This window comes from Dipodomys spectabilis, unplaced genomic scaffold (genome assembly GCF_019054845.1).
Source record: "Dipodomys spectabilis isolate Male_0828 unplaced genomic scaffold, ASM1905484v1 ptg000702l, whole genome shotgun sequence".
NCBI lineage: Eukaryota > Metazoa > Chordata > Mammalia > Rodentia > Heteromyidae > Dipodomys > Dipodomys spectabilis.
In genome coordinates, this window is record NW_024871379.1 from 339,678 (window position 1) to 358,781 (window position 19,104).

A 19,104-nucleotide genomic window follows, 5' to 3' on the forward strand; every position below is an offset into this window, starting at 1 on the left:
GTGGGGGACGGCGGTGTGGGGGATGGTGGGGGATGGCGGTGTGGGGGATGGTGGGGGATGGCAGTGTGGGGGATGGTGGGGGATGGCGGTGTGGGGGATGGTGGGGGATGGCAGTGTGGGGGATGGTGGGGGAAGGTGGTGTGGGGGAAGGTGGTGTGGGGGATGGTGGGGGATGGCCATGTGGGGGAAGGTGGTGTGGGGGAAGGTGGTGTGGGGGACGGCGGTGTGGGGGATGGCGGTGTGGGGGACGGCGGTGTGGGGGACGGCGGTGTGGGGGATGGTGGGGGATGGCGGTGTGGGGGATGGTGGGGGATGGCGGTGGGGAGGACGGCGGTGTGGGGGACGGCGGTGTGGGGGACGGTGGTGTGGGGGATGGTGGGGGATGGCAGTGTGGGGGATGGTGGGGGACGGCGGTGTGGGGGATGGTGGGGGATGGCGGTGTGGGGGATGGTGGGGGATGGCAGTGTGGGGGATGGTGGGGGATGGCGGTGTGGGGGATGGTGGGGGATGGCAGTGTGGGGGATGGTGGGGGAAGGTGGTGTGGGGGAAGGTGGTGTGGGGGATGGTGGGGGATGGCCATGTGGGGGAAGGTGGTGTGGGGGAAGGTGGTGTGGGGGACGGCATTGTGGGGGACGGCGGTGTGGGGGACGGCGGTGTGGGGGATGGTGGGGGATGGCGGTGTGGGGGATGGTGGGGGATGGCGGTGGGGAGGACGGCGGTGTGGGGGACGGTGGTGTGGGGGATGGTGGTGGACGGCGGTGTGGGGGACGGCGGTGTGGGGGACGGCGGTGTGGGGGACGGCGGTGTGGGGGATGGTGGGGTACGGCGGTGTGGGGGACGGCGGTGTGGGGGATGGTGGGGGATGGTGGGGGACGGCGGTGTGGGGGATGGTGGGGGATGGTGGGGGACGGCGGTGTGGCGGATGGTGGGGGATGGTGGGGGACGGCGGTGTGGGGGATGGTGGGGGATGGTGGGGGACGGCGGTGTGGGGGATGGTGGGGGATGGTGGGGGATGGCGGTGTGGGGGATGGTGGGGGATGGTGGGGGATGGCGGTGTGGGGGATGGTGGGGGGGACGGCGGTGTGGGGGATGGTGGGGGGGACGGCGGTGTGGGGGATGGTGGGGGACGGCGGTGTGGGGGATGGTGGGGGACGGCGGTGTGGGGGATGGTGGGGGACGGCGGTGTGGGGGATGGTGGGGGATGGCGGTGGGGGGGATGGCATTGTGGGGGACGGCGGTGTGGGGGATGGTGGGGGACGGCGGTGTGGGGGACGGCGGTGTGGGGGATGGTGGGGGACGGCGGTGTGGGGGACGGCGGTGTGGGGGATGGTGGGGGATGGTGGGGGACGGCGGTGTGGGGGATGGTGGGGGACGGCGGTGTGGGGGACGGCGGTGTGGGGGATGGTGGGGGGGACGGCGGTGTGGGGGATGGTGGGGGGACGGCGGTGTGGGGGACGGCGGAGTGGGGGATGGTGGGGGATGGTGGGGGACGGCGGTGGGGGGGATGGCAGTGTGGGGCATGTGGGTGTCCTTTGGCAGAGGGGCCAGGAGCACATGGGAGGGGGCGGCCGTGGATGGCTGCGGCCCTGGCTCCTTCCACTGTCAGGAGTGTGCTTCCCCCAGGAAGGACTGAGCACATAACAAACGCCTGGTGGGAGGGGCAGGTGGGGGGGAGCTGGTGGGGGGGACGCAGGTGCGGGGGGGACGCAGGTGAGGGAGGGGGATGCAGGTGAGGGAGGGGGATGCAGGTGAGGGAGGGGGGACGCAGGTGAGGGAGGGGGACGCAGGTGAGGGAGGGGGATGCAGGTGAGGGAGGGGGACGCAGGTGAGGGAGGGGGACGCAGGTGAGGGAGGGGGATGCAGGTGGGTCGGGGGGACGCAGGTGGGGGGGATACAGGTCGGGGGGATGCAGGTGGGGGGACGCAGGTGGGGGGTCGCAGGTGCAGGGGTCAGGCACCCTGCATTAGAGGGGTGCAGGGCTGTGTGCTGCCAGGCCTGTGTCCTTGCCGGGTCCATGCTCTGAAATGTGCAAGGGATAACCTGTGGACGTGTGGGCCTTTGCCAGGCCTCCCTCTCCTGTGGACAGGCTCTGGGCGGGGCGGGGGTGGGTGGGCATGGGCTCCGTGGGCTCCGCGGGCTCCGTGGGCTCCGCGGGCGCCGTGGGCTCCGTGGGCTCTGGGGGCGCCGTGGGCTCTGTGGGCTCCGTGGGCTCCGCGGGCTCCGTGGGCTCCGTGGGCTCTGGGGGCGCCGTGGGCTCTGTGGGCTCCGTGGGCTCCGCGGGCTCCGTGGGCTCCGTGGGCTCTGGGGGCGCCGTGGGCTCTGTGGGCTCCGTGGGCTCCGCGGGCGCCATGGGCTCCGTGGGCTCTGGGGGCGCCGTGGGCTCTGTGGGCTCCGTGGGCTCCGCGGGCTCCGTGGGCTCCGTCGGCTCTGGGGGCGCCGTGGGCTCTGTGGGCTCCGTGGGCTCCGCGGGCTTTGTGGGCTCCATGGGCGCCGTGGGCTCTGTGGGCTCTGCGGGCGCCATGGGCTCTGTGGGCTCTGCGGGCGCCATGGGCTCTGTGGGCTCCGTGGGCTCCGTGGGCTCCGTGGGCTCTGCGGGTGCCATGGGCTCCGTGGGCTCTGGGGGCGCCGTGGGCTCCGTGGGCTCCGTGGGCTCCGCGGGCTCCGTGGGCTCCGTGGGCTCTGGGGGCGCCGTGGGCTCTGTGGGCTCCGCGGGCGCCATGGGCTCCGTGGGCTCTGGGGGCGCCGTGGGCTCTGTGGGCTCCGTGGGCTCCGCGGGCTCCATGGGCTCCGTCGGCTCTGGGGGCGCTGTGGGCTCTGTGGGCTCCGTGGGCTCCGCGGGCTTTGTGGGCTCCATGGGCGCCGTGGGCTCCGTGGGCTCTGCGGGTGCCATGGGCTCCGTGGGCTCTGGGGGCGCCGTGGGCTCCGTGGGCTCTGTGGGCTCCGTGGGCTCCGTCGGCTCCGTGGGCTCTGCGGGTGCCATGGGCTCCGTGGGCTCTGTGGGCTCCGTGGGCTCCGTGGGCTCTGGGGGCGCCGTGGGCTCTGTGGGCTCCGTGGGCTCCGTGGGCTCCGTGGGCTCCGTGGGTTTCGTGGGCGCCGTGGGCTCCGTGGGCTCTGCGGGCACCGTGGGCTCTGCGGCCGCCGTGGGCTCTGTGGCCGCCGTGGGCTCTGCGGGCGCCATGGGCTCCGTGGGTTTCGTGGGCGCCGTGGGCTCCGTGGGCTCCGTGGGTTTCGTGGGCGCCGTGGGCTCCGTGGGCTCTGCGGGCGTCGTGGGCTCTGCTGCCGCCGTGGGCTCTGCGGGCGCCATGGGCTCCATGGGCTTCGCGGGCACCACGGGCCCCGTCTGTGTCTGTCTCCCCGCTCAGCCTGGCCATGTCCGCCCTCGCTGGAGATGACTTCACTGTGTCACGCAGCCCCTTGGCTGAGGTTTGGCCCTGGACTCCCTGTGTGTCAGCTTTCAGCTCTTTGCCTGGCCTTCGGGCCCAGCTAATATTTCCTAACATGTATTTTACTGCAATTTGCTCTGAACGCTTTGAAATGAGCCTTAGGAAAGCCGTGTGGGCAAGTGCCGGGTGCCATCTCACCAAGAATGCCGCAGAAGTTCCCGGAAAGTGAGGCCGGGTGGGGCACTGTGGCTGTCCAGCAGCCGGTCGAGCTGCTCTGGAATGTTCTGTGGCTTCAAGGCATTGCATCCACTTCAGACTGCACTGATTAGAGCGTGTCTCAGACCAGCAGGACTGGGTCCTGGGGGCTTCGGGCGAGATGGCTGGTGGCGGTGCCCCCCCCTCCAGCTGGTTCTTTGCCAGGCAGCTGCTAGGGGATCCTGTAACACCAACTAGCGACGGACGGCCCACAGTCCCCGTGCCGACAGGTCCCTTGCACACGAGGGCTCTCCAGGGGCCAGCTAGAGTCTCCGTGGACACCTGGGGCCCTCAGCTCTCCTGTGCCATGAGCTGGCACAGCCACCGGCCCTGGCTGAAGGCGGAAGCCCTTTCCTGCTGATCTTCAGGGCCAGTGTAGGCCCTGGTTTTAAGGCCTCTTCTTGACCCACCTCTGTCCCCGAGAAGTTCCTGTTCTCCACATTTGGTTCTGATGTCTGACGTTTCTCTGACACTGTGTCCCAGCCTAGCAACCGGTGAATGCAGTGTACACCCCAGGCTGAGCGGACCCCAGACGGGACCGGGATGGGGGCGGGGGTCTGCTGTGCCCTCTCCCCCTCCCCTGCCCGCTGTGCCCTCTCCCCTGCCCGCTGTGCCCTCTCCCCTCTCCCCTGCCCACTGTGCCCTCTCCCCTGCCCGCTGTGCCCTCTCCCCTCTCCCCTGCCCGCTGTGCCCTCTCCCCTCTCCCCTGCCCGCTGTGCCCTCTCCCCTCTCCCCTGCCCGCTGTGTCCTCTCCCCTGCCCACTGTGCCCTCTCCCCTCTCCCCTGCCCGCTGTGCCCTCTCCCCTCTCCCCTGCCCACTGTGCCCTCTCCCCTCTCCCCTGCCCGCTGTGTCCTCTCCCCTCTCCCCTGCCCACTGTGCCCTCTCCCCTGCCCGCTGTGTCCTCTCCCCCTCCCCTGCCCGCTGTGCCCTCTCCCCTCTCCCCTGCCCACTGTGCCCTCTCCCCTCTCCCCTGCCCGCTGTGCCCTCTCCCCTCTCCCCTGCCCACTGTGCCCTCTCCCCTGCCCGCTGTGCCCTCTCCCCTCTCCCCTGCCCACTGTGCCCTCTCCCCTGCCCGCTGTGCCCTCTCCCCTCTCCCCTGCCCGCTGTGCCCTCTCCCCTCTCCCCTGCCCGCTGTGCCCTCTCCCCTCTCCCCTGCCCGCTGTGCCCTCTCCCCTCTCCCCTGCCCACTGTGTCCTCTCCCCTCTCCCCTGCCCGCTGTGTCCTCTCCCCCTCCCCTGCCCTCTGTGTCCTCTCCCCTGCCCGCTGTGTCCTCTCCCCCTCCCCTGCCCACTGTGCCCTCTCCCCTCTCCCCTGCCCACTGTGCCCTCTCCCCTCTCCCCTGCCCACTGTGCCCTCTCCCCTCTCCCCTGCCCGCTGTGCCCTCTCCCCTGCCCGCTGTGCCCTCTCCCCTCTCCCCTGCCCGCTGTGACCTCTCCCCTCTCCCCTGCCCACTGTGTCCTCTCCCCTCTCCCCTGCCCGCTGTGTCCTCTCCCCCCTCCCCTGCCCGCTGTGCCCTCTCCCCCTCCCCTGCCCTCTGTGTCCTCTCCCCTGCCCGCTGTGTCCTCTCCCCTCTCCCCTGCCCGCTGTGTCCTCTCCCCTCTCCCCTGCCCGCTGTGCCCTCTCCCCTCTCCCCTGCCCGCTGTGCCCTCTCCCCTGCCCGCTGTGCCCTCTCCCCTCTCCCCTGCCCGCTGTGTCCTCTCCCCTCTCCCCTGCCCGCTGTGTCCTCTCCCCCTCCCCTGCCCTCTGTGTCCTCTCCCCTGCCCGCTGTGTCCTCTCCCCTCTCCCCTGCCCGCTGTGCCCTCTCCCCTGCCCGCTGTGCCCTCTCCCCTCTCCCCTGCCCGCTGTGTCCTCTCCCCCCCGCCCCTGCCCGCTGTGTCCTCTCCCCCTCCCCTGCTCTCTGTGTCCTCTCCCCTGCCCGCTGTGTCCTCTCCCCTCTCCCCTGCCCGCTGTGCCCTCTCCCCTCTCCCCTGCCCGCTGTGTCCTCTCCCCTCTCCCCTGCCCGCTGTGTCCTCTCCCCCTCCCCTGCCCTCTGTGTCCTCTCCCCTGCCCGCTGTGTCCTCTCCCCTCTCCCCTGCCCGCTGTGCCCTCTCCCCTCTCCCCTGCCCGCTGTGCCCTCTCCCCTGCCCGCTGTGCCCTCTCCCCTCTCCCCTGCCCGCTGTGTCCTCTCCCCCCTCCCCTGCCCGCTATGCCCTCTCCCCCTCCCCTGCCCTCTGTGTCCTCTCCCCTGCCCGCTGTGTCCTCTCCCCTCTCCCCTGCCCACTGTGCCCTCTCCCCTCTCCCCTGCCCGCTGTGTCCTCTCCCCCCTCCCCTGCCCGCTGTGCCCTCTCCCCTGCCCGCTGTGTCCTCTCCCCTCTCCCCTGCCCGATGTGTCCTCTCCCCTCTCCCCTGCCCGCTGTGTCCTCTCCCCCTCCCCTGCCCGCTGTGCCCTCTCCCCTCTCCCCTGCCCGCTGTGCCCTCTCCCCTCTCCCCTGCCCGCTGTGCCCTCTCCCCTGCCCGCTGTGCCCTCTCCCCTCTCCCCTGCCCGCTGTGTCCTCTCCCCTCTCCCCTGCCCGCTGTGTCCTCTCCCCCTCCCCCTGCCCTCTGTGTCCTCTCCCCCCTCCCCTGCCCGCTGTGCCCTCTCCCCCTCCCCTGCCCTCTGTGTCCTCTCCCCTGCCCGCTGTGTCCTCTCCCCTCTCCCCTGCCCGCTGTGTCCTCTCCCCCTCTCCCCTGCCCGCTGTGCCCTCTCCCCTCTCCCCTGCCCGCTGTGCCCTCTCCCCTGCCCGCTGTGCCCTCTCCCCTCTCCCCTGCCCGCTGTGCCCTCTCCCCTCTCCCCTGCCCACTGTGTCCTCTCCCCTCTCCCCTGCCCGCTGTGTCCTCTCCCCCTCCCCTGCCCTCTGTGTCCTCTCCCCCCTCCCCTGCCCGCTGTGCCCTCTCCCCCTTCCCTGCCCTCTGTGTCCTCTCCCCTGCCCGCTGTGCCCTCTCCCCTGCCCGCTGTGCCCTCTCCCCTCTCCCCTGCCCACTGTGCCCTCTCCCCTGCCCCGCTGTGCCCTCCCCCTGCCCGCTGTGCCCTCTCCCCCTGCCCGCTGTGCCCTCTCCCCCTCCCCTGCCCTCTGTGTCCTCTCCCCCTGCCCGCTGTGTCCTCTCCCCTCTCCCCTGCCCGCTGTGTCCTCTCCCCTCTCCCCTGCCCGCTGTGCCCTCTCCCCTCTCCCCTGCCCGCTGTGCCCTCTCCCCTGCCCGCTGTGCCCTCTCCCCTCTCCCCTGCCCGCTGTGTCCTCTCCCCCTCCCCTGCCCTCTGTGTCCTCTCCCCCCTCCCCTGCCCGCTGTGCCCTCTCCCCCTTCCCCTGCCCTCTGTGTCCTCTCCCCTGCCCCGCTGTGCCCTCTCCCCTGCCCGCTGTGCCCTCTCCCCTCTCCCCTGCCCACTGTGCCCTCTCCCCTGCCCGCTGTGCCCTCCCCTGCCCGCTGTGCCCTCTCCCCTGCCCGCTGTGCCCTCTCCCCCTCCCCTGCCCTCTGTGTCCTCTCCCCTGCCCGCTGTGTCCTCTCCCCTCTCCCCTGCCCGCTGTGTCCTCTCCCCTCTCCCCTGCCCGCTGTGCCCTCTCCCCTCTCCCCTGCCCGCTGTGCCCTCTCTCCTGCCCGCTGTGCCCTCTCCCCTCTCCCCTGCCCGCTGTGCCCTCTCCCCTCTCCCCTGCCCACTGTGTCCTCTCCCCTCTCCCCTGCCCGCTGTGTCCTCTCCCCCTCCCCTGCCCTCTGTGTCCTCTCCCCCCTCCCCTGCCCGCTGTGCCCTCTCCCCCTTCCCTGCCCTCTGTGTCCTCTCCCCTGCCCGCTGTGCCCTCTCCCCTGCCCGCTGTGCCCTCTCCCCTCTCCCCTGCCCACTGTGCCCTCTCCCCTGCCCGCTGTGCCCTCTCCCCTGCCCGCTGTGCCCTCTCCCCTGCCCGCTGTGCCCTCTCCCCTCTCCCCTGCCCGCTGTGTCCTCTCCCCTCTCCCCTGCCCGCTGTGCCCTCTCCCCCTCCCCTGCCCGCTGTGCCCTCTCCCCCTTCCCTGCCCGCTGTGCCCTCTCCCCTCTCCCCTGCCCGCTGTGTCCTCTCCCCTCTCCCCTGCCCACTGTGCCCTCTCCCCCTCCCCTGCCCTCTGTGTCCTCTCCCCTGCCCGCTGTGTCCTCTCCCCCTCCCCTGCCCGCTGTGCCCTCTCCCCTCTCCCCTGCCCGCTGTGCCCTCTCCCCTGCCCGCTGTGCCCTCTCCCCTCTCCCCTGCCCACTGTGCCCTCTCCCCTGCCCGCTGTGCCCTCTCCCCTCTCCCCTGCCCGCTGTGCCCTCTCCCCTCTCCCCTGCCCACTGTGCCCTCTCCCCTGCCCACTGTGCCCTCTCCCCTGCCCGCTGTGCCCTCTCCCCTGCCCACTGTGCCCTCTCCCCTCTCCCCTGCCCACTGTGCCCTCTCCCCCTTCCCTGCCCGCTGTGCCCTCTCCCCTGCCCACTGTGTCCTCTCCCCTCTCCCCTGCCCACTGTGCCCTCTCCCCTCTCCCCTGCCCGCTGTGCCCTCTCCCCTGCCTGCTGTGCCCTTTCCCCTCTCCCCTGCCCACTGTGCCCTCTCCCCTGCCCGCTGTGCCCTCTCCCCTCTCCCCTGCCCGCTGTGCCCTCTCCCCTCTCCCCTGCCCACTGTGCCCTCTCCCCTGCCCACTGTGCCCTCTCCCCTCCCCGCTGTGCCCTCTCCCCTGCCCACTGTGCCCTCTCCCCTCTCCCCTGCCCACTGTGCCCTCTCCCCCTTCCCTGCCCGCTGTGCCCTCTCCCCTGCCCACTGTGTCCTCTCCCCTCTCCCCTGCCCACTGTGCCCTCTCCCCTCTCCCCTGCCCACTGTGCCCTCTCCCCTCTCCCCTGCCCGCTGTGTCCTCTCCCCTCTCCCCTGCCCGCTGTGTCCTCTCCCCTCTCCCCTGCCCACTGTGCCCTCTCCCCTCTCCCCTGCCCGCTGTGTCCTCTCCCCTCTCCCCTGCCCACTGTGCCCTCTCCCCTCTCCCCTGCCCGCTGTGCCCTCTCCCCTGCCCGCTGTGTCCTCTCCCCCTTCCCTGCCCACTGTGCCCTCTCCCCTGCCCGCTGTGCCCTCTCCCCTCTCCCCTGCCCGCTGTGCCCTCTCCCCTCTCCCCTGCCCGCTGTGCCCTCTCTCCTCTCCCCTGCCTGCTGTGCCCTCAGGTGTGAAATGTGCCGGTGTGTGGAGGAGAGGCTGGCGTGGTGGCGGGTGGCACTGGGTGCGTAGAGCCTCAGGCACAGCCTGGGCCTCTGCAGCCTCCGGGGCGATTGGGTGATGTGGGAGGAGCTAGGAGGTGGAACCCAGGAGGCTGGGAAGAGGCGCACACAGAGGTCAGGGGAGGCTGGAAGTGGGGAGGCAGTGAATGTTCCGGTTAACACCATGCGCCTCTGCCAGGCTGCTGGTGTTAGTGACTGGCCACCCCTGCCCACCCTCACCCCTGCCTCCCACCAGCCCAGCACTGTGCCCCGCCCACCCTCACCCCTGCCCCCTCCACCCTCCACTGTGCCCCGCCCGCCCTCACCCCTGCCTCCCACTGGCTCTGTCCTGTGCCCCGCCCACCCTCACCCCTGCCTCCCACTGGCTTTGTCCTGTGCCCCGCCTGCCCTCACCCCTGTCCCCTCCACCCTGCACTGTGCCCCGCCCGCCCTCACCCCTGCCTCCCACTGGCTTTGTCCTGTGCCCCGCCTGCCCTCACCCCTGCCCCCTCCACCCTCCACTGTGCCCCACCTGCCCTCACCCCTGCCCCCTCCACCCTGAACTGTGCCCCGCCCACCCTCACCCCTGCCTCCCACCAGCCCAGCACTGTGCCCCGCCCACCCTCACCCCTGCCTCCACCAGCCCAGCACTGTGCCCCGCCTGCCCTCACCCCTGCCTCCCACTGGCTCTGTCCTGTGCCCTGCCTGCCCTCACCCCTGCCCCCTCCACCCTGCACTGTGCCCCACCCGCCCTCACCCCTGCCTCCCACTGGCTCTGTCCTGTGCCCCGCCCACCCTCACCCCTGCCTCCCACTAGCTCTGTCCTGTGCCCCACCCACCCTCACCCCTGCCCCCTCCACCCTGCACTGTGCCCCACCCGCCCTCACCCCTGCCCCCTCCACCCTGCACTGTGCCCCGCCCACCCTCACCCCTGCCTCCCACTGGCTCTGTCCTGTGCCCCGCCCACCCTCACCCCTGCCTCCCACTGGCTTTGTCCTGTGTCCCGCCTGCCCTCACCCCTGTCCCCTCCACCCTGCACTGTGCCCCGCCCGCCCTCACCCCTGCCTCCCACTGGCTTTGTCCTGTGTCCCGCCTGCCCTCACCCCTGTCCCCTCCACCCTGCACTCTCAGGCACAGTCCTCGAGGGACCCGGAGTGGCCCTCACGTCCACACTAACCCGGCTCTTCTGGACACGACACTGATGGAGCAAATGCCGGCTGGGCCCGGTGTGGACCCTGAGCCTCCACAGCATCTCCACAGCTTCCCTGCTCCAGCATGAGGGCTGAGCGTCCTCTGAGGGCTAGGCCCCGCCCCACGGCCCCTGTCCCCTCCCAGCATGCTGGCCAGCTCGCCGGCCTGCTTGTCCGATCCACTGTACACATACCTCACCTCTGACCCCGAGCGATGAGCATGTGCTGAGAAAGGTCATGATCTCCTGTCAAAGGTCATTCTAGAGTTAAAGTCACATCATCCACATGACGTCTGACTAGGGAGAATTTAGAATAACAAACTTCCTACTGAGACTCAAATAAACATGAATCGGGAACAATGACTAGTCCAAGAGCCGCCTTTCTCCAAGAAGTACTAATGAGAAGCAAAGATATCCATTTTCATCACTGAAATTAATATTGAAGTGGAGACAGGGAAGGAAAATAAATACAAAAGAAATGTTCTGGGAAAGAAGAAGAAAATCACAGAGCAAGAGGCTGCCAGCACCTGCCCACGGCCAGCGGCGGGCAGCTCAGGTCCGCGGGGACAGAGGTGTGGAATGAGCTGAGAAGCTGGGGGGGTCGCAAGGGCTGCTCAGGGCCGTGCAGGCCGGCACGTGCCTGCACAACACTATAAAAGGTTCTGTGTCCACTTGAATAAGCAATAAAGACAGAGAGAGCGTGGAGGGAGCAAGAGGCACACACAGGTGAGGAAGGCAGAGCTAGACAGGGAAAGAGGGGGGAGGAGGAGGGGGAGAGAGGAAAGGGGGAGGGAGGGAGGGGGAGAGGAGAGGGGAGAGAGGGGAGGGAGAGAGGAGAGAGGGGGAGGGAGAGAGGAGAGAGGGGGAGGGAGAGGGGAGAGAGGGGAGGGAGAGGGGGAGAGCGAAGCTGTAGCTCTGCCCTGCTCTGCCCAGGGCCGGTCAGCCTGTGAACACGCGGTTGTGCTTCCCCCTGGGGACCCGCTGTGCCCAGCTGTGTGCCTCGCTCTCTGTGAGGCCTGTCACAGGTGAGCCCACTTCCTGCCTCTGCCTCGCCGCCGTCCCCGCGGTGCCGCCTGTCCCAGCCGCCCGGGCAGGGCCTGAGCCGAGGGTTCCTCCATCCTCTTCGTCGTTCGGGCATGCTGGGAAAGCCGGCTTTCTCTCCTCCTTGGAGTTCCCCAGGGCTGGAGCAGGGAGGTGCACACATGCCCGCTTTGCCTCCACGCACCAGGCCTCTGGGGTCACCGCGGTGTGTGGCTGCTCACTGGTGCCCGTATTCCGGGCCTTCTCTGCCATGTGGGAGGCCTCGGAGCTCTGCTTGGGGTCCTCAGTTGGTCTCTGTCCTCAGGAAGCACCGGTCACCAGCCAGGCCTCGGCCTCAGCCCGTCCTGCTCCACATGGACCTCTGCAGGGCTGGCACGGAGCCTTCCGGAGCCCAGAGGGGCTGGCACAGAGACTTCCGGAGCCCGAGGGGCTGGCACGGAGCCTTCCGGAGCCCGAGGGGCTGGGTGCGGATGTGCACCTGGCGCTCCCCGAGCCCTGAGCAAGGCACTTCCAGCCGTCCTCTCAGGGTGCCGGCCTGGGCAGGGGAGGAGCCAGGCTTAGCCTCGGGAAGGGCACAGCCGGGCAGAGCCCACAGGAGCAGCTCAGATCCTTCCATCAGGGACAGGGACACGTGGTTCTCTGTCTGGGGTGAAATCCCTGCGGGAGTGTCCGCCATGCTCCCCCGAGGCAGGGGAGGCCCGGCCTTTGGAGTGGAGACCAGCCCCCCAAGCAGAGCACCCGCCGCTGTGTCACAGCACCCTCTTCCCGTCAGCCCTGCTCCCTGGGGGCCCCCGTAGACGCCAGCCCCTCTGCGTAGCTGCCCACCCCGCCGTGGCCCCGGGTTTGCCACGCTTGGAGACGGCCGGCTCCAGGAAACCTGCCGCACCCACTCTCACACCTCAGCAGTGTTCCTGGTGTTCAAGTCCACTGTCACGCGGCGTGTACGGAGGCGGTGACCAGAGAATGCCATCCACGTTGATTCGGAGAGTGTTTTCGAGGGTTTCTTAACTGGTTGGGCTTTACTTAAATAGTATTCTTTTGGCTTAGATGTAGGCGTTTATTAGGGAAAAGCGTAGACCCTGTCTTTGATCCATTGTGCTCGGCTTACATTCTCCACAGATGTGCAGGCCTGTGTGTGCCTTCCTCACACCTGCTCTGCTCACACCTGTGCAAACACAGCCGCCTGTAAAAATAAGAGAGCGGGAACATGCTATTGCAATGCAAAGGCTTTTTAAAACATGAAAGTCACTTGTGGTCCAATTGACTTAATTCCAAATTTGGCAAAGTGCTTCCTACTGTGACTCAGTTTGAGTACTCTAAATGAAATTCTTTTAATAAAGAACAGAACAAGACTATTATATTTTTCTTCATTAGTTCTGTTTATTAAAAAATGCAACATAGTTCTAAAGCATAATTTTGTCCATGCGCTGTCCCCTGGGAATGTAATTGATACTAAGCAGGAGAAACACGTGCATAAAGGGTGTGCTTTCTCATTTCTGGGAGTGCACACTTCCATTGTGAGCACTGCACCATTAAAGGATCAAGCTTTGCTGTCAGAATCCAAATGCCTGAAAGCTAGATTTTTTTTTTTTTTCAAATAAAAATGTAGAGGCGATAACTGTCCTCAGCCAGGGTCCGGTGCCGCTGCTCCCACACCAGCACCACAGGCTTCAGGAATTTTGTATTTCATCTAGGAGGGAGCTGGCTGCGGCCCCCTACTGAGACGGACCACGTGCTCCTCCTCCTCCTCCAGCCATGCTTTGAGAGTCAGTCCATCCGTCGAAATTCGCCATGCTGCAAACAGATGCCACCACTGTGTAGGGCCAGCAGGGTGCAGACTGGACCCCAGTGCACCAAGGACCCCCCCCTAGTGCACCCCGAGGACTGCCCCCAGTGCACCCCGAGGACCACCCCCAGTGCACCCCGAGGACCGCCCCCAGTGCACCCCGAGGACTGCCCCCAGTGCACCCTGAGGACCACCTGGTCCTAAGGGCCACCGTCCCTCCAGGTCCTCCCATGTCCACATTCCCTGGGTGCCCTCCCTCGTAGCACATGAAAATGCTCTGGGGCAGGGTGACCTGGGTGGCTTGGTGAACACCATGTGCTTGCTCTGGGCACCGGGGTGAAGGCAGGGTTTGGGAATGTGTGGGGTGGCAGCAATGTGTTTCCTCTGCTCATGACTGAGATGCATGTGAGTCACCATAGCAGGTGAACCAACTTCTCAAAACTGCTTGAAATTGAACAATTTGAGAAAGAACCATTTTTTGTCTGGGAGTGCTTTCTGAAATGGTGCCCCTGTCACCCACCCTGGGCTCTATCACCTCCACTTGAGGGCTCCATCACCCCACTTGAGGGCTCCATCACCCCCACTTGAGGGCTCTATCACCTCCACTTGAGGGCCCCATCACCTCCACTTGAGGGCTCCATCACCTCCACTTGAGGGCTCCATCACCCCCACTTGAGGGCTCCATCACCCCCACTTGAGGGCTCTATCACCTCCACTTGAGGGCTCTATCACCTCCACTTGAGGGCTCTATCACTTCCATCCTAGGGGCTCCGTCACCCCTACCCTGGGGGCTCCGTCACGCCCACCCTGGCTCATGCTCTGGACGGAGGGAGGCTGCTGAGCTCTGGAAGGGAGAGGAGCCTGTCTGTGGCCTCAGAAGACGAGGGTGCAGTGTTGTGGGTACCAAGGCTGCACTCACCCGGAGGTGCCTTTTCTTTCCTTTTCTTTCCCATGCTTCTCTGACACATCCTGATGGTGTGTACTTCAGACCACAAATGCCTGGGAAGGGTGAGCGTCCACGCCCCGCCTGTGACAGTGCCGGGCTCCGGTGCCTGGTGGAAGTCACTTCCATGGCTTGTCTGGCGTGAGACGCAGGCGGACAGGAGGAAGGGCGTGGGGCACGCAGAGTGGGGCAGGGATGAGGCCGGGAGCAGGCAGGGGCCTCTCGGTCTGTAACTAAGACCCTGGGAGGCAGCGAGCTCTGAGCCGGGGGTCAGGTCGTGAGAGAGGAAAGGGGGGGTCAGAAACGGGAGGTGGGGTGTGTCCGCACACACCGCCGCGCTCCATGCTCCGTGCTCCGCTGGCCGCCGTGCTCCGTGCTCCGTGCTCTGCTGGCCGCCGTGCTCCGTGCTCTGCTGGCCGCCGCGCTCCGTGCTCCGTGCTCCGCTGGCCGCCGTGCTCCGTGCTCCGCTGGCCGCCGTGCTCCGTGCTCCGTGCTCCGTGCTCCGCTGGTCGCCGTGCTCCGTGCTCCGCTGGCCGCCGTGCTCCGTGCTCCGTGCTCCGCTGGCCGCCGTGCTCCGTGCTCCGCTGGCCGCCGTGCTCCGTGCTCCGTGCTCCGTGCTCCGCTGGCCGCCGTGCTCCGTGCTCCGTGCTCCGCTGGCCGCCGTGCTCCGTGCTCCGTGCTCCGCTGGCCGCCGTGCTCTGTGCTCCGCTGGCCGCCGTGCTCTGTGCTCTGTGCTCCGCTGGCCGCCGTGCTCCGTGCTCCGCTGGCCGCCGTGCTCCGTGCTCTGCTGGCCGCCGTGCTCCGTGCTCCGTGCTCCGCTGGCCGCCGTGCTCTGTGCTCCGCTGGCCGCCGTGCTCCGTGCTCCGTGCTCCGCTGGCCGCCGTGCTCCGTGCTCTGCTGGCCACCGCCGTGCTCCGTGCTCCGTGCTCCGCTGGCCGCCGTGCTCTGTGCTCCGCTGGCCACCGTGCTCCGTGCTCCGTGCTCCGCTGGCCGCCGTGCTCCGTGCTCTGCTGGCCACCGCCGTGCTCCGTGCTCTGTGCTCCGCTGGCCGCCGTGCTCCGTGCTCCGTGCTCCGTGCTCCGCTGGCCGCCGTGCTCCGTGCTCCGCTGGCCGCCGTGCTCCGTGCTCCGTGCTCCGCTGGCCGCCGTGCTCCGTGCTCCGCTGGCCGCCGTGCTCCGTGCTCCGTGCTCCGCTGGCCGCCGTGCTCTGTGCTCCGCTGGCCGCCGTGCTCTGTGCTCTGTGCTCCGCTGGCCGCCGTGCTCCGTGCTCCGCTGGCCGCCGTGCTCTGTGCTCCGCTGGCCGCCGTGCTCCGTGCTCTGCTGGCCACCGCCGTGCTCCGTGCTCTGTGCTCCGCTGGCCGCCGTGCTCTGTGCTCCGCTGGCCGCCGTGCTCCGTGCTCCGTGCTCCGCTGGCCGCCGTGCTCTGTGCTCCGCTGGCCGCCGTGCTCTGTGCTCTGTGCTCCGCTGGCCGCCGTGCTCCGTGCTCCGCTGGCCGCCGTGCTCTGTGCTCCGCTGGCCGCCGTGCTCCGTGCTCCGCTGGCCGCCGTGCTCCGTGCTCCGTGCTCCGCTGGCCGCCGTGCTCCGTGCTCCGCTGGCCGCCGTGCTCCGTGCTCCGTGCTCCGCTGGCCGCCGTGCTCTGTGCTCCGCTGGCCGCCGTGCTCTGTGCTCTGTGCTCCGCTGGCCGCCGTGCTCCGTGCTCCGCTGGCCGCCGTGCTCTGTGCTCCGCTGGCCGCCGTGCTCCGTGCTCTGCTGGCCACCGCCGTGCTCCGTGCTCTGTGCTCCGCTGGCCGCCGTGCTCTGTGCTCCGCTGGCCGCCGTGCTCCGTGCTCCGTGCTCCGCTGGCCGCCGTGCTCCGTGCTCCGCTGGCCGCCGTGCTCCATGCTCCGTGCTCCGCTGGCCGCCGTGCTCCGTGCTCCGTGCTCCGCTGGCCGCCGTGCTCTGTGCTCCGCTGGCCGCCGTGCTCTGTGCTCTGTGCTCCGCTGGCCGCCGTGCTCCGTGCTCCGCTGGCCGCCGTGCTCTGTGCTCCGCTGGCCGCCGTGCTCCGTGCTCTGCTGGCCACCGCCGTGCTCCGTGCTCTGTGCTCCGCTGGCCGCCGTGCTCTGTGCTCCGCTGGCCGCCGTGCTCCGTGCTCCGTGCTCCGCTGGCCACCGTGCTCCGTGCTCTGCTGGCCGCCGTGCTCCGTGCTCCGTGCTCCGCTGGCCACCGTGCTCCGTGCTCTGTGCTCCGCTGGCCACCGCCGTGCTCCGTGCTCCGTGCTCCGCTGGCCGCCGTGCTCCGTGCTCCGTGCTCTGCTGGCCGCCGTGCTCCGTGCTCCGCTGGCCGCCGTGCTCCGTGCTCCATGCTCCGTGCTCCGCTGGCCGCCGTGCTCCGTGCTCCGTGCTCTGCTGGCTGCCGTGCTCCGTGCTCCGTGCGCAGTGCTCCGTGCTCCGTGCTCCGTGCGCCGTGCGCCGTGCTCCGTGCTCCGTGCTCCGTGTGCCGTGCTCCGTGCGCCGTGCGCTGTGCTCCGTGCGCCGTGCTCCGTGCTCCGTGCGCCGTGCGCCGTGCGCCGTGCTCCGTGCTCCGTGCGCCGTGCGCCGTGCTCCGTGCGCCGTGCTCCGTGCTCCGTGCTCCGTGCTCCGTGCTCCGTGCTCCGTGCTCCGTGCGCCGTGCTCCGTGCGCCGTGCGCCGTGCGCCGTGCTCCGTGCTCCGCTGGCCGCCGTGCTCCGTGCTCTGCTGGCCGCCGCGCTCCGTGCTCTGTTGGCCACCTCCGCGCTCCGTGCTCTGCTGGCCACCGCCGTGCTCCGTGCTCTGCTGGCCACCGCCGTGCTCCGTGCTCTGCTGGCCGCCGCGCTCCGTGCTCTGCTGGCCGCCGTGCTCCATGCTCCGTGCTCCGCTGGCCTGTGTCTCTGGGGTCCTGCGGCGTGGGGGGAGCCCATTCCTGGCGGCATCCTCCGAGCAGGGCAGGGGAGGAGGGGGCCCCGGGGGCCTCCCCTGGCACGGACTCACACGCTCCACAGCGGGAAATCAGAGAGGGCAGAAACCCCTCCCACAGATGGAGGCGCATGCACCAGTTCACGCCAGACACGAACAGAGGGCCAGAGGTTACCCCGAGCTCACGCCAGACACGAACAGAGGGCCAGAGGTTACCCCGAGCTCACGCCAGACACGAACAGAGGGCCAGAGGTTACCCCGAGCTCATGCCAGACACGAACAGAGGGCCAGAGGTTACCCCGAGTTCACGCCAGACACAGAGGGCCAGAGGTTACCCCGAGTTCATGCCAGACACAAACAGAGGGCCAGAGGTTACCCCGAGCTCACGCCAGACACGAACAGAGGGCCAGAGGTTACCCCGCGCTGCCCAGACTTCCCAGAGAGACCTGGGAGATGCTTCTTTCCCTCCTCCCGGCCCGCCCTGGCCTTGGGGCGTCAGGGAATCTCCGTCTCAGTGGCAGGGCGGGACAGGCCTTCACTTTGTCTGGCTTCTTCTTTTCCTCCCCAAGTTCCTGAGAGTGGATCAAGACAAAGGCAGAGACTGCAGCATGGACTGCACGGGCTCCCAGCAGCGGCCGCTGTGCGCATCCGACGGGAGGACCTTCCTGTCCCGCTGTGAGTTCCAGCGCGCCAAGTGCAAGGACCCCCAGCTAGAGATCGCCTACCGCGGGAACTGCAAAGGTGAGCGGCGGCCGGGCCTGGCTGGCCTTTTTTGCGGAAACTACTTTTATACCTGGACTGGCCTGGACTCTGATCCACCTATTTACAGTTCCTACCATAGCTGAGGTGACAGGCATGTGCCACCAGCCTTGCCTTTTCTTTTGAGATGGGGTTTTATGAACTGTTTGCCCAGGCTAGTCTCACCCCGATCTTCCTGATCTCTACCTCTACGGGAGCTAGAGTTGAGTCTTGGTTTTCTCCCTCTTTTTAGCAAATGGAGATTCTACAATTGCACGAGTTCACTGTGTGCAAGCCGTTGAGGGCACGCTTCTCCAGATTAGGAATCAAATTAACACTCATGGGTAGAGGAAAACTTTGAAATGCTTCCCATTGTTAATGGAGGAGCTGACCCTCCTATTGTGTTCACAACACAAGCAGCCGTTTCACTGGGAAACTTTCTCTTATTCTCTCAGAAACGAGACCACAGATTAAAACCCCCTTTGAGAAGATTTTCTGCACTGATTAGTTATTTCTAACTAAACAATATAACAACCCTAAAGACCACCACCAGCGCACATCGCTGCAGCCCTATAATCAGGAAGGTCCTGGAGATATTTGTTCTTTTCAAATGCAGCATTCTAAGTAAACACACCTGGGTTCAGTGGCCTCAAGATCTCACTCTGATGTGATTGGGAAGTGTTTACTGGCTAGGTTGGTGTGGGGGTACGTGCCTGTAATCCCGGCCCCTGGGAAGCTGAGCCGGAGGATTGTGAGTTCCAGGTCTGGGTTGAATGATACAACCCAAAATGATATAACCGAAACAGAAGATGCGTGCTTCCCCAGAGAAGGGGCCGGTGAGGACAGGGGAGGCGTCAGGGCCCTGGCTTTGCCGTGCTGAGCCCCACCGACAGCGTGGCTGCACACGCGGACACAGGCCGGCCTCAGGCTCAGACTCTCCTGCCATCCGGGTCTGGGCGGAGGTGTGGCCGTTAAAGGCTGCGGAACATCCTGGCAGGAACCCTGGGTGGGGAAGGAAGACGTGGGGAGATGATTCCCCAGAGGCTGCTTTAAACGCCGTGTGCTGGCGTGACCTCCTCTCAGGACCCCAGGCCCCGCGGTCCCTGGTGGAACCCAATCTCAGGGTCTCCCGTGGGGCCACAGGAGGAGCTGGTGGAGGGGGGGGGTGGGAGGCAGAGGGGGGCTGGGAGGCGGGGGACGGAGTGCCCGGCCCAGGTCTGCCCTCACCCCGTGGGAAACTGCAGCCGTACCTGAACCCCAGCCACCAGCCCCCCTCCCAGGCACCAGATACTGCTTATTTGCCTGGAGAGGCCAGGGATGGCTCTGCTGGGGTCTAGGGTGGGGTGTCACCCGAGGGCCCTGGTCAGGGGCCTGTCCAGCCGCCTGCCGCGGGCCCCTGGGCTCCTGTGTCCTGGATAGGAAGGAGCTCTCCCGGCACTTGCTCCATGAGCAGCTTGGGCCTGGGCTGCAGGACATCACCAGAGTGCGGCTGTGCCCTGCTGCTGGGAAGGGCGGCCCTGGGGCAGCGCGGGTGACGGGCGGCCCTGGGGCAGCGCGGGTGACAGGCAGCCCTGGGGCAGCGCGGGTGACGGCGCCCCAGACACGATCCTGCCCTGCCTGTTTACTCCCCTACGGCACGGAGGGAAAGGAAACTTTAGGAACATACAAACA

General features: G+C 68.1%; 1 protein-coding gene across 4 annotated transcripts in view; it reads left to right on the plus strand.

Moving 5' to 3' along the window:
* Smoc2 (SPARC related modular calcium binding 2) overlaps window positions 1-19,104 on the plus strand; it is a 112,259-nt gene that overhangs the window by 24,193 nt on the left and 68,962 nt on the right. For all 4 annotated transcript variants that reach the window (XM_042672394.1, XM_042672391.1, XM_042672395.1 and 1 more), the window contains exon 2: window positions 17,265-17,436. In XM_042672394.1, coding sequence (XP_042528328.1) covers window positions 17,265-17,436 — 172 coding nt within the window. The remainder of the gene's footprint in view (window positions 1-17,264; window positions 17,437-19,104) is intronic.